General features: G+C 44.6%; 1 protein-coding gene across 1 annotated transcript; it reads left to right on the forward strand.

The window, feature by feature from the left end:
* Positions 1–1,739: 1,739 nt before the first annotated feature.
* LOC125295482 (neurogenic differentiation factor 2-like) lies at positions 1,740–5,643 on the forward strand. Its single transcript, XM_048244744.1, is given in 3 exon segments — positions 1,740–3,317; positions 3,910–4,823; positions 4,825–5,643. Coding segments are annotated over 3 exon segments (1,260 nt in total). The 5' UTR covers positions 1,740–3,313; the 3' UTR covers positions 5,167–5,643.
* Positions 5,644–13,803: the final 8,160 nt, after the last annotated feature.

Consider the following 13,803-nt stretch of genomic DNA (forward strand, 5'->3'; position numbering starts at 1 on the left):
GTGCACAGACTAGTGGATGCCAGACTGTTGGCATTGCCATCAAGCTCATCCCGGGAGATTCACCCAAACCCCCGCCACACACACACAGCCACACCTGGGTCCTTGGTGTTCACCCAGCCCAAGGCACCCATTTCTATTCCCTTCCATCCCCTCACTCCAAAGACAGTGTGTCGGTGTGAGCCAGTAGACACCCATAGCACTCCTCTGATGCTTTCCTATATGCTTGTGGTGATCTGTAAATAAACATCTCCCTTCTCTCTCTCTCTCTGTTGTTTTCTTTCCTCATATTCTATTTATCTCTCTTTGTCATTCACTTATCCCTCCCTCTCTCTCTCCCTCTGTCGTTCTTTATTGAGGGCGAGTGCCTTGATTTTAAAATGCCTGTCTTCTCCACAGACCCTGCACAGAATTTCTGATTGTTTTTCCTCCCCCGCAAACAAGAGATTATAATTTTACTTAATGAGTTAAATAAATAAATCATATACCTTCTGTTCACAGGCCTCAGAAATGGCTCCCCCACCACCTACCCTGCACACATACACACAAACACACACATTCCTCCATCACTTTATCTTTTACCACTTGCTTACTGGCTTGTAAAAAGAAGACAGTCCAAAATAGGTTGAGCGGGTATCTGGCTTGGCCGAATGGTGGCATTATCTATGCCCAATGGTTTGCCCGTTTCACCCTTCCGTTCTCTTTATCCATCTCCATCTCACCATCTCAGCCCTAGTCTGTCTTTCTCGCATTCTCTCTTTCTGGCTGTGTGAGCGCGCAGTGACAGATGGCGAGCTCCTCCTCCCGCGGGAAGGCAATCTCTCCGAATGCACGCGCGTGTCAATCAACCGAGGCTCGTGTGATGGCTCCTGCCGGTGACGTGCCAACCATATGGCCTGGCATCGAGGCTGGTATGTCGCCCTGCCTGGTAGCGATGCCACTCTCTCTTTCCCTCTCTCTCTTTCTCTCTCTCTCAGCACGCGGAGAACGCACACACATACACACACAGTCCCGTCTGGCCGCACCTACACGTACGTTCGGCTCGCGGTCCCTGAAGATGGTCTGATGAGCACACGCGCATTTTCACCCCTCACGAGCTCCCGCGGAGGTAAGTTGGAGAGTAAACAAACCGGGGTGAGTCGAGTGACCGCGTGAAATTGGGAAATAATTAATTTAATTAATACATAGCTATTAATAATGCAAACCTGAGTCAACCACGTACGTTTCTAGGTTATCTCGCATGTTTTGTCTAACGCCAGGCGCAATAATAGCTCGTTTTGGAATTACTGCAGTTGATTGAAGGATATTTTTGTCTACATTGATCATATAGACTACGTTATAGTTATGTCTGTGTGTATCTTCTCAAATCGATTCGTCCTTCAGGTTCGAAAAGCGCGGAACATCAAATTGTCTTTTAACAGGCGGACAATTCATCATTTCACGCCAGTTTGGCGCGGATAACCGTGAGGCGCACACCTACCTACTTACAAGCGAAGATGGAGCGATACAATCACTTGTCTTTAAAACCAAGATTTCTGCTATGGATACGTCTGTCAATCATTACAAAAAGAAAAAAAGAAAACGTAGATGGGCTAAGGTAGAGAGAGTCAGAGACAGAGAGAGAGAGAGCCAGCAAGCGCGAGAGTGGTTTCTCCTTTGCTGTCAGCTAATTGCCCTCGCGCTTCATGGCCCCGCTCGAAATGGGGAATTTATTGCCGTATTCTCTGCGCAGTCGGTAAGCTGAGCGAATGGGTGGGACATCCTAAATAAAAGAGAAACGTGTAGGAAGGGAACGTGACTTATAGAAAATGTTTTTTTTTAATTAATGATAGGCCTATTTGATAATCAGAAGATGCTTTAACACGGGCTTTCGGGCTATTCACTGTCTGACAGAATACAGAATGTATTTAAAGGCTTATGAATCAAAACCATGAACTGGTTGTTATTGTTTAATTCAAATCTATTTTTAACGATGGCTAAATGGAGAGACAATATTACACGTTATTCGGGAGTTAAAATGTGCTTTTAGCATGTCCATTCTTGCATACAAGCTTGTTAAGTGGATGTCTTGTAAAAGCATGCACCACTAATTAAAAGTTTTTCATTGAACAAATCTCTGACGCCCTAAATGCAAAAGCTTGGTTTCGCCTCTGGCACGCCCTAGAGTGAAGAAGCCTAGGCCACCACCTTGCGTTTGAGTCTAATGGGCGCGCACACACACACACATACTCTCTCTCCCTCTCTGTCTCTTGCTTTCTCTCTATACATCTCCTTCACCCTCTCTCTCCACACACACACACACACAATTTCACATTCACAACACTTTTAAGTGGCTTTCCGTAGCGCATGCTATATTCCAACCAAGACGGTCTGAAATATATGCGCGCTTAGACAGTAGTTGACCAAAATATTCATGATCAAACAGTTTATTGAGGTGATCGTCCTGCTGGTAGGTGTTTTAATTTTATACACAGACTCATGATTAGGTTTCGTTGCTTTGAGCACTGTACATCACGTGTAATTAACTCACAACCATTCTGTGAAGAAAAATAATCCGTGAGGGGGCAGAAACAAAATTAAATAATGTTACTTACCGATAATTTCGTTTTCCATGTTAAGTGGATTTGTCGTCAGCCTACAATAAAACGTCTATCCTCATCCAGTTAGCCTCCATATTTCAAAGTATTTTGTGTTAACGCGTGTAGTAACATATATCTTATTTTTTAATAATGTTGCTTCAAAATCATATTTATTGATTAAAGTGACAGATGTTGTTGGAGAAGGTACAGAAAGACTAATGAGCTCAACAGACAGAACACGCGGGCCTTGCAAGCTTGCAAGGGCTCAGCTGGGGCTTTCGCGCCGGTGCCCGCAGGTGCCAAGTAACAAAAAACTGAGCTATATCTAATGACTTCAAATTAAGAAATGTTCGATCAAAATGTGACAATTTTGTCTTGGTTGGTTGGTAACGGCTGAACAATTAATTTACGTCTTCTCGGAATGTTTAACATCTTTATATCAAATAGCATTGCAAATATGAAATCGCATGTTTTTTCGAAGAAGTGATTAGTTGGTTCTTTTGGTCGATTGTGGTGTGAATAGTGTTGGAATGTAGCCAGGATCGCGTGAGGAAGGCTTTTGGGGAATAGGGGGCTGGGCAGTACTTTACCTCACGCCCCACGGGATCAGTAATGTGGCTCGCGCCGCCGAGACCCGCTGTGCAAGGGCGCGAAAGGCCACGCGGACGACAGCAGGGAGGTAAATTACCGCGAGGCCCCGTCTGGTGGCTCTTGGTTGCTCGGCAGAAGGCCGCTGGATGGGTATGCCATTGGTTGGAATTTCACATCAATCCATGCAGATCCATATTTGTGCTGGTGCTCTGAGTGGATGAGATTAAAGCTATTACTGTGTTAAATGACTGCTTTACAGATTACAGATGTACAAATTGGTTGACAGGATTAGGCCTAGTACATTCTAAGCCTTTTTTAAAAAGCCATATTTAAGGATTAAATGGAATGGACAATGAATTCATGGTGCCATATTTATAAGATAGGCCTAATGTTCAAAAATGTCTAAACCCTATAAGTAGGCCTACAGGTCTTGTTTCATCCTATAACCTAATTTGTTTAATTTGTGAGATGTAGCTGTATTCACTTCATGACAAGAATATAATTTAATACACACCACACAACTGTGCACAACAACATAATGGCGAATTTACGGTTTTATCCAGAACTATGGATGGATTTCTGTTGTGTTGCATTTATTTTTCCTCATTTTGTCCTTAAATAATCCTATTTATCAATTTATCAAGAAATTAACTGAGAAGAGCTGCATAGAGTGTCTCATTGTTTGAACTTCCAAAGACCTCACTTGATGATTTTCCTTCTCTTTTGTTCACGGTGGGTAAAGGTGCCATGTTGACCAGACTGTTCAGTGACCCGTCCTTACTCTCCAACGTCCACCGTTTCCCCAGCTGGGCTGAGGACAGTGAAGGGGAGGAGTCCAAAGCACGGGAGGAGGAGTCAGTGCGGGTAGGGCTGGGCGACGACAAGCACGAGCGCGCTGGACAAACACCATCCTCTGATGTGGCCCCTGACGACGATGATGACGACGACGACGACGACGACGACGAAGATGAGTGTGAGAGGGACGGGGAGGAGGAAGGTGGCGTCGGTGAGGACAGCGATCAGCCACGGAAGCGCGGGCCCAAGAAGCGGAAGATGACGCCAGCGCGTCTGGAGCGCTCCAAGGTGCGGCGGCAGAAGGCCAACGCCCGGGAGCGCACGCGCATGCACGACCTCAACTCGGCCCTGGACAACCTACGCAAGGTGGTGCCCTGCTACTCCAAGACGCAGAAGCTGTCCAAGATCGAGACGCTGCGGCTGGCCAAGAACTACATCTGGGCGCTGTCGGAGATCCTGCGCTCGGGCAAGCGGCCCGACCTGGTGTCCTATGTGCAGACGCTGTGCAAAGGCCTGTCGCAGCCCACCACCAACCTGGTGGCCGGCTGCCTGCAGCTCAACACACGGAACTTCCTCACCGAGCACTGCCAGGACCCGGCCTCTGCCCGCTACCACGCTGCTGGCGCGGGGCCCTTCGCCTCGGGCGGCTCCGCCGTGGGCGCCTCGGTGCACGGTTACCACCCATATCCGTGCTCACGCCTCTCGGGCTCGCAGTGCGGCGCGGCTGCGGTGGGCTCCGGGGCCGCGGGGCTCTCGCTGCGCTCCCACGGATACTGCTACGACTCGCTGTACGGCGGTGGCGGCGGCGGCAGCGGCTCGCCGGAGTACGACAGCGGCGAGTACGAGACTGGCGTCAGCCCCCCCCCTTCCCCTCTACATCAACGGGAACTTCTCGCTGCGCCACCAGGACGCGGCGTCGCCGGACGCGGCCGACCGGGGCTACCACTACTCTATGCACTACTCCGGGGGTCCCGCGGCCCGAGGAGGGCCCAGTGCAGGTGCAGGTGCAGGGGCAGGGGCAGGCCCGGGGCATGGAGGGGGTGGGAGCCTGGTGTTCGGCTCCAGGGGGGGGTCAGTGCACGGGGCAGCGGCTGCTGGTGTCCACGGAGATGGCGCTGCTGTGCTACCCTACCACCACGACATGCACTTGCATCACGAGCGCACAGCGCTCTATGAGGACGTGAACGCTTTCTTCCACAACTGACCCTGGGAGCGAATCGAAATCATCTGTAGTTTTGTGTGTGTGTGTGTGTGTGTGTATATATATGTGTGTGTGTGTGTGTGTATATATGTGTGTGTGTGTGTGTTTGTGTGAGAGAGAGTCAGATGTGTAAGTGTGAGAAATCTTTGTGTCTCTTTGTGTGTGTGAATGCATGTGTGCAAAATCAACCTGCTGTATTGTACTGACACTCTTCCCAACTTCATTTTACCTACATTCACACCTGTGCATTGACACAGTTACTCCTCCATTCAATCCCACAACTCCCAACAGTGATATTACTGGTGGACACAAAACTGTGAAGAACAGACTATTTTATTTCTCTTTTAATTAAATTGCTTTTAAAATATTTATGACACTGGTGTGAATCTGAAAAGATGACTATTTGAAACATGTGTACAGAGCCATGGCTACAGCCCATTTGAAAAAAAGAGACTGACAAAAATAAAGGTCAAAAACATCTTTGAGACATCCAAGCCTCCCTCATTGAAAAGATCAACGGGGTCGTTATCATTTATAAAAAGGAAATTTAGCGGGCCAACAGATGATGGACAAAATAATATCAGAAAGACAGAATGAAAATGGAATTGCAGCTAGTTTTATTTAATAAATTGTTGCACGTGTTATGGATCTTAAATTCCTAAGTTGTTATCTCAACACGGACTTATTATAACCATTTTAAAATGTTAGAAATAATGCAAGTGTTCAAGTGGAACAGAGTTTTAAAAAGGTCTATATTTATTTAGAAAATGTAATTAAATTATATTTGCGGTATGTTTGTTTTTTCCAGAATAACATACAAACATACATTTCTTCTTTATTGCTTAAATGTGGCAAATGTTGATATTTTTGGTTATGACAAAGAGAAATCTAATAATTCTACCATTTTACCAATTAGCAATGCCCTGACTAGGCCTACACTCTACCTTCCCTATAGTTGAAGGTGCTTTTCAGTTAATAAACTAGACATTTAATATGTTATGTCTAAAATCAGCTTGTGTCTTATAGATTAATTTTGTATTATTTAAAAATATATCTCAAGAGTGCAATCTGTCATCATCTCAGATATGATGGGTTTATTTTAATTTAAATGCACAACTGCATCATATGCAATATAATTTATTCGTTACCACCATGACGGGCTTTTTGGAGGAAATCCGTTGTTTAAGATAGATAGATAGATAGATAAATATAATGGCAAGTATTAACGTTCAACGTGAACTGCAAAATATTTAGCAATTTACAACCACAACGACGAAATCTAACATGATGTAGACCACATCAATATCATAACGTAGAATTTAAGAGAACGAAATTATGGTTTTATAGGCTTCACATAGGATGTAATAAATGACGAGAACCAATTCATATACCAAGTTTTTGCTTCTAAACTTTAAAAAGGGGGACATTTTGTAATGAGCCTTTCATGGCTGTGGAGTGAATAGAGTGCCGGCGTTCTGGTATAGGAAACTTGTGAGTTTTGGATCTATATTTGGGTCAATCAGGCTAACAGAAATGGCTCTCCCAAAACCAACCCCATAGTACTTCAGAAGGCAGGGAACATCGTCCTAGCAGACAGTGAGACAACTGGGAGAGCTAAACGCCTAACTGAGAGTGACCTACCAGTCATCAACTGTTTTGGAAAAAGATTCTCAGGTCAAAGCTCTTGAATTTAAAAAATCGACACATCTCTTCTGCCGTCGTCGTCAGCCCCCCCACCCCTTGACAGTCTCACAAGGTCCGTCATGGGGATTCTTGAAGCAAGTGCCAAAATATTTTTGGCCTGAAATCCAAAGTGGAATCAAACAGATACGGGCATGCATGATGCGCAATCACTGGTAGCATAGTGTGTGCGTGTGTGTGTTCTCATACACAACCGAGACTAAAGCAAGGGTAAAACCTCTGGATGAAGATGCAGCAGTCACGCGCTCAAATATTAATGACATCCCTGAATTATATTGAGCCTGCGTGACTTCAGACCAGACGCAGAACGCGGTGGAAACAGATGGACTTTTTTTGAAGATGAAAACACTGCTAGTGACAAACTGACAAAAGAAACATTGCAGTTTTAAGATTAGGACCATGGAAAAAACATGTTGCATTAACTCGGAGGAAAATTTCAGTGCAAGGGAGGAGATCGGCTTCATAACCAACTGTGGCCCGACACGAGAATCCCAGTTTGACGGGAATCAAAGACTTCTTTTTCCGTTTGATAATCTCTCCTATGAGCCTCCGACATCATTCAGTAAACATTAAAAGAGTTTGCTGTAAATTCCCCGGTTTGTTTACATATTCATAATATTTATATCAACTACTGAATCACAATGAGCGTTGTGCGTTTGTTTACGCTTTGATATTTTAGTACTTGTCTTGATTCTTGTTAATAATTTCAATTATCTATCATTCCTAAACAACACTTTATGACTCCACCAATTTTTATCCAGGCTGTCTAAACTTCAATATGCATTTATGCCTACACACACACATAACAATAGGTTATTTGAGATTTGTAACGTACTCCCCTTTTCTACCTCTGCATATTAATGTGTTTAGATTGGGTAGTGTATTTTAGGGGACAAGGGATTTTTGTGGCTTTCCACAACTAATGGGGAGGTTTTATTTTATTTTATTTTATTTTATTAATTTTATAGCCTCAAAAGAATAGCCAGTGATTTAATTGAATTACTAAGTTTAGTTTTAGGAATAGCCAATATGGTATTATTATACAACAAAGATTGTTCAGTAGCCTAACTGCATTATGGAAGGAGTAGGCTATTTCGCCTTAATTAAATTAGCCTATATAGGCTATATATATAGGCCATATATAGACAAAGCTACTCTGAACAATAAATAAATAAATAAATAAATAAATAAATAAATAAATAAATAAATAAATAAATAAATAGGTCTGAGCTGTTTCAAATCTATACCCCGAAATATCTCTGAAACCTTAATCATTGTCTGGTTAGTTGCCATGCCTTTTATTTTACTTTTGAGCTGTCCAGTCCAGATCAATTGCACGGCCTGTTATAATGTGGTTAACTCAAGAACACTTTCAAAAGGTTGTCCTCACAAGTTGCAAATCAAAGAATTATAGAGATGGTACAAGCCTACAGAGGATGACTTGCGCAATCCCTTGTTCTGAGTTCGGCTACAGTCTGGACCACTGCCCGCGCCCCATATGTTAGGCTACAAAATGTCCTCGAAGCGCCCATTACCAAATCCGCATTACACGGTGAATGAAATAGAATGTCAATGAATATTAGACGTTAGGCCTGCCTTATATAGTATAATTTGTGCAAAATAAATAATAATAAAAATACACGTAAACTGCTAGGCCTATTTAAAATATTAGACAACATTTGACTGACTGTATAGCTGCATAGGCCTATTCATTGCCATACCTAAGGAGGAAAGTGTAGGCCTACAATATCTTTTTTGTATTGACCAACAGGGTAGGCTACTTTTAAATAATAGGGACTTATCTCATTATTTATTTGTACTAATTGAAAGTACACCGCCAAGCCAAAACAGGTAGCCTAGTTTAAACAGTAGGCTATAAACCTACTGTAGATAGGTTACTGTAGCCTAGTGTCGTATTGCTGTGACCCATTTAAAGGACCATGGGCATGTAATTGGTCGAAGTTGCAAGTTCTGTGAGTAAGACTTAATTCACACGAAATAGGCCTATAGGTAGAGTAGGCTACATAAGTCCATGGAACAGTTTATGGCTAGAATTCAAAGTATAGGGCAGACATCCATCCACTCTCCGGGCAGGTTTCTCGGCCTTTAGCAGGCAGCTGTGCGCGGTGAGGGGAAGGAGGGGTGGTCGTAGGGCATGCCAGCCAATTTCCTTAATATTCCCCAACACCCATGCGAGCTCTAGAGCAGACACCCAACAGGCTCCACTGCGTGCCAACCCGCGCCAGTCCATGCCAGCTCGCGAGGTGCTTCTGGGAGGAGAGTGTGTTTCTTTCCTAATTTTGCGGCATCTGTTCATTATGCTGCACGCTCTGAAAGAAGGGGTGCCCGCACGGCCCTCCAAATGCTATCAGTAGCGCGTGAGCTTTGGCTGACCCACGTCTTCCTGTTTAAATTATTGAACAAATTGTGTATCATCACTGGAGCTAACTGATACAACGGCGTTTAATACGTCGTTCTGATGCACCTTCCCTGTCTCAGCAGCACTCGTGGCTGATACATGGGCAAAGGGCCCACCTAAGCTGACCCATGTTTTTGCCGCAGTGTGCACTTTTTCTTTTGTCCTTGTTCCTGGTCTCATTTGAATACAGGTGATTCAATGGAGTTAAACTCACCTAGTTGCGGAAAATGTGGCCAGATGTATGTGATGTGACCAGAGTCGTGTTTTGGGAAAGAATTCATGTCGATTTTTTTTTCAGGAGATAGACCAGCTGGCTAAAAGTCCTGTTATTCGGCGAACTATTTTTCTGGTGAAGTTTTCCGTTATTTTTCACGCTCCCACATTGACGGATGAATCGCGCTGTTTAAATTAGCACGCGACAGGCCCACTCATTTCTCGCCAAAGTTGCCGAGAACTACTAGTTTAGGGATAATCGAGAACCCAACCACGTTCAAGTGAAAAAGAAATGCAATCCAATTTTAGACTTGGATTACAACTTCACTCTGAGGTGAAAATAAAAAAAACACACCCAACGTGTCTCACGTCAAGTGTGAACTCACAGGATGACTCCAAGTCTTAGTGGAGTAGGCCTATGTGCTTAAAAGCACGGGTTAATTATTCATTATTGTACTTTAAAAGGAATCCTTGCATTAAAATTGAATAAATAGTAAAATAAAATACAACGTCTGTTATTAACAAGACAACATTTGTATCACATTACAAACTTAACTAATACCTGTGCCAACATTTCCTTGACTTGTAGGTTATAAAGTTTGTATTAAAGCTGTAATTCTACCATGAATAACACCTGCCATGAAAGCACATGAAAGCACACCTGCGTGTGCGTGAACACACACACACACACACACACGCACACACACACGCGCACACATGCGCACACACACACACACACAGGCAGAGAATGCCAGTGAAGGGAATGGCAGACAAAAGGGGCAGGGCTGGCACAAGAGGCCATTTCAGAGAAATTCCATAACATCTGTTGAGAGAGAGAGAGAGAAAGAAAGAAAGAGAGAGAAAAGGAGGGGTGGATAAGGAACTTGGGCATACAAATGAGAGTGGAAAAAACTAAGGAGAAAAGGTGGTAGGAAGACAGCAGAGAAGCTTTATGACAAAGTGACACAGGAGTTATCACTGAAGATCTCAGTGATGCAAACGAGAAGAGCGTTAATGCACATGATGGAAAACAATCAGAGAGAGAGAGAGAGAGAGACACAGACAGGGAGACAGAAAAAAGGAAAGAAAAACAGAAAAGGAGAGAGTGAGAGAGAAGGAGAGAAGCAGAGAAACAATGTGAGGTGGTGAAACAATGCAGGGAGGTGGGTGGAGGCTGTGCCAAAACAGAGGGGTGGCAGAGGTGCCAAGAAGGGGAGGGGTGCCAGGCAGAGGGAGGGCAAGGGGTGCCAAGGAGATGACACATGCGCCAAAGCGTGTGTGGAGGGGGGCATGGAACGCTTATTTACCACAGAAGCGAGAGAGGAGAGGAACACTTTGAATAGAAGATGAAACAGGCACATGGAAGACAATAAGTGGAGAGTCTGAAATGTCAAGGTGAGACACAACACACACAAACGACACAATTAAGGATGGTCAAACAAAAAGACGATGATATCAGGAGGCTAAATCTATTCATGGAGTGCAGTGACTGTGGTGTGGTATGTGTAAGTATGTCTGCATGGTTGTGTGCACATGTGTGTGTCTGTGTGTGTGTTGCCTCAGTACTGTGGGTGGCAGTAAATGGTCTCCATATTGACCAATCTTGGGGGCAGGCACTATCCCAGCTGGCTCTGTCATAGGACATCATATTCACCTCACTGACCACCCTCTCTCTCTCTTTCCCCTCGCTCTCTCTCTCACCCCCTCACACACACACACACACACACACACACACACACACACACACACACACACACACACACACACACACACACACACACACACACACACACACACACAATAATACTGTATCTACAATACACACCATCTGTGCAGACTAGTAACCCCCTACCTCCATCTCACAACCTACTTATACACTTATACTAAAATATATACTTCCATAAATACTTCTATTATTTAATAGTGTTTCCACAATAAGAGTATTAATGTTGTGTATTATATGGAGATGTTTGCTTTTCTGCTTTATCATATCCCTATGACACTCCAGGATAAGACACATGAGCACATAATTAACCTCACCAAATAGGGGTCAATTCCTCTCCTGCAGCGAGTAACAGGACCACGGTTGGAGTTCCAGAACACCATCCCTGTTTCAAGCAAAAAAAAAAAAACACATTAACACACTGAACCATGATCAGAGGAGCAGGAACCCAACAGGGCCGTGGGCTTATTTTCTAGGGGGCAGGTAACCAGGTAGGGATGAACATGACTTAATGGTGTCTTTATGATGTGCCATCGGAGGTCTTTGATATGACTTTCTAGAATGCCGCCCTTATTTACCAATGCACCTCCGCAACAGACCCCCCCACACACACACACACACACACACACACACACACACACACACACACACACACACACACACACATCTCTTCCGCCATCTCTCCTGTGACCTTCTGCAATAAGACATCCTGGAATCTCACTGAGGGGGAAGAATTTGGCTGCAGGCAAAAAGCAAGTGAAAGAGAAGCTGAGATTGAAAATGAAGGAGGGAAGAGGATGGAGGAGAGAGAGAAGGAGGGAAGAGGATGGAGGAGAGAGAGGGAGGGAAGGAGGGAAGAGGATGGAGGAGAGAAGGAGGGAAGGAGGGGTGTAGAAGAGGATGGAGGAGAGAGAGGGAAGGAGGGAAGAGGGTGGAGGAGAGAGAAGGAGAGAAGGAGGGAAGAGGATGGAGGAGAGAGAGAGAAGGACAGAAGAGGATGGAGGAGAGAGAAGGAGAGAAGGAGGGAAGAGGATGGAGGAGAGAGAGAGGAGAGAAGAGGATGGAGGAGAGAGAAGGAGAGAAGGAGGGAAGAGGATGGAGGAGAGAAAGAGGGAAGGAGGGAAGAGGATGGAGGAGAGAGAGAGAAGGAGGGAAGAGAGAGGGAAGGAGGGGTGTAGAAGAGGTGCTTACAGGGCTACACAGTGAGGTTACCATCTCCTGCTGAAGCTCCTCATATTTACACACACAGATCTCCCCACCACACCTCCATCAGAGAGACACAGTGTTGTGGCTGGCTTTGCTGGGTGGTAATGGTAACTATTCAACTCATCCAAATTCTGTGTGGTTGTCTTTGTCTTTCAGTCTCAGATTCAGTCACAGCATCTCTCTCTCTCTCTCTCTTTGATTTTGGTTGTTTCGGAGCACCCCCCACCCCCTGAATGCCAGCCGATGGGCTCACAGTGTGGCACACCATCTGCTCCCCCACCCCACACACACACACACACACACACACTGATGTAGACAGATACCCACAATCCACCTCTCCTAGCGAACAGGAGGCTTTCACACACATCACTTCACCTCTGATGCCCCCTGCCAGACACACACAAACACACACACACACACACACCAAAAATAACCAGACAACACCATCCATACTAAAATGGCAACAAATTAGTGGAAGAAATTAGCAAATGTATTGAGCTCATTAACAGATTGAATGCAAGTCAAAATATCTTGATATATTTTATACATGTCTACGTCTGTTCTGATTTGATACCATAAGCCAAAATTGTCTCCATATATTTTTGTTTTTCTCCGTCACCTTCATAATGTACCCTTCCACTTCTTTACAACATGTCCACAAATATTCACACACTCTCTCTCTGTTTCAACCTGTCTGTCTATTCCTTCCCTACCCTTGCATCTTCTTGTTAATAATTTAGCTCCTGCATTACTGTTGATCTGGCTTCCCTCCAGGTGTGTGTATGTGTGTGTGTGTGTGTGTGTGTCTGAGATGAATCTGCAGCGTGCCTCCTTCTGATTTTGGTTTTTAACTTCCTCGAAGCCTCGGTTTCCCATCGTTATGATTGGTGGAAACCAACAGTCATTCAATCAGATGGAAAGCATCTGATTGGACAAAGCAGAATGCCACCAGTCCCTGCCAGATGATGTGGCAGGCAGCACCAACCTAGCACAAGCGTGGACGAGGCACTCACCTTCTCTCCCTCCACCTCGCTTGGCCACTGGCCACTGCCCCTCGTCCTCTCTCTCTCCCTCTCCCTCTCTCTCTTTCTGCTGTTGAAGTCGGCAGACACAGTAGACGCTGACTTTACAAAGAGAAATCAGTCATTTACTTCAACCCATTCATCGCCACATTTATCTCCACCTGTCTCAAATGATGACTGGGTTTGGAAGATCACTGAAGACACAGGGATCATTTGCATTATATGTAAACAAAAACAAAATATTGTGTAGTATTTCCACATGTGGAGCTAGTACATGTATCAACGTATAGCCTCTAATTATAATGTGCACATGAAGACATGTGCACTCACAAACAAAAAAGCAGAATGGTCATTAA

Source organism: Alosa alosa, chromosome 6 (genome assembly GCF_017589495.1).
Source record: "Alosa alosa isolate M-15738 ecotype Scorff River chromosome 6, AALO_Geno_1.1, whole genome shotgun sequence".
NCBI classification, from domain to species: domain Eukaryota; kingdom Metazoa; phylum Chordata; class Actinopteri; order Clupeiformes; family Clupeidae; genus Alosa; species Alosa alosa.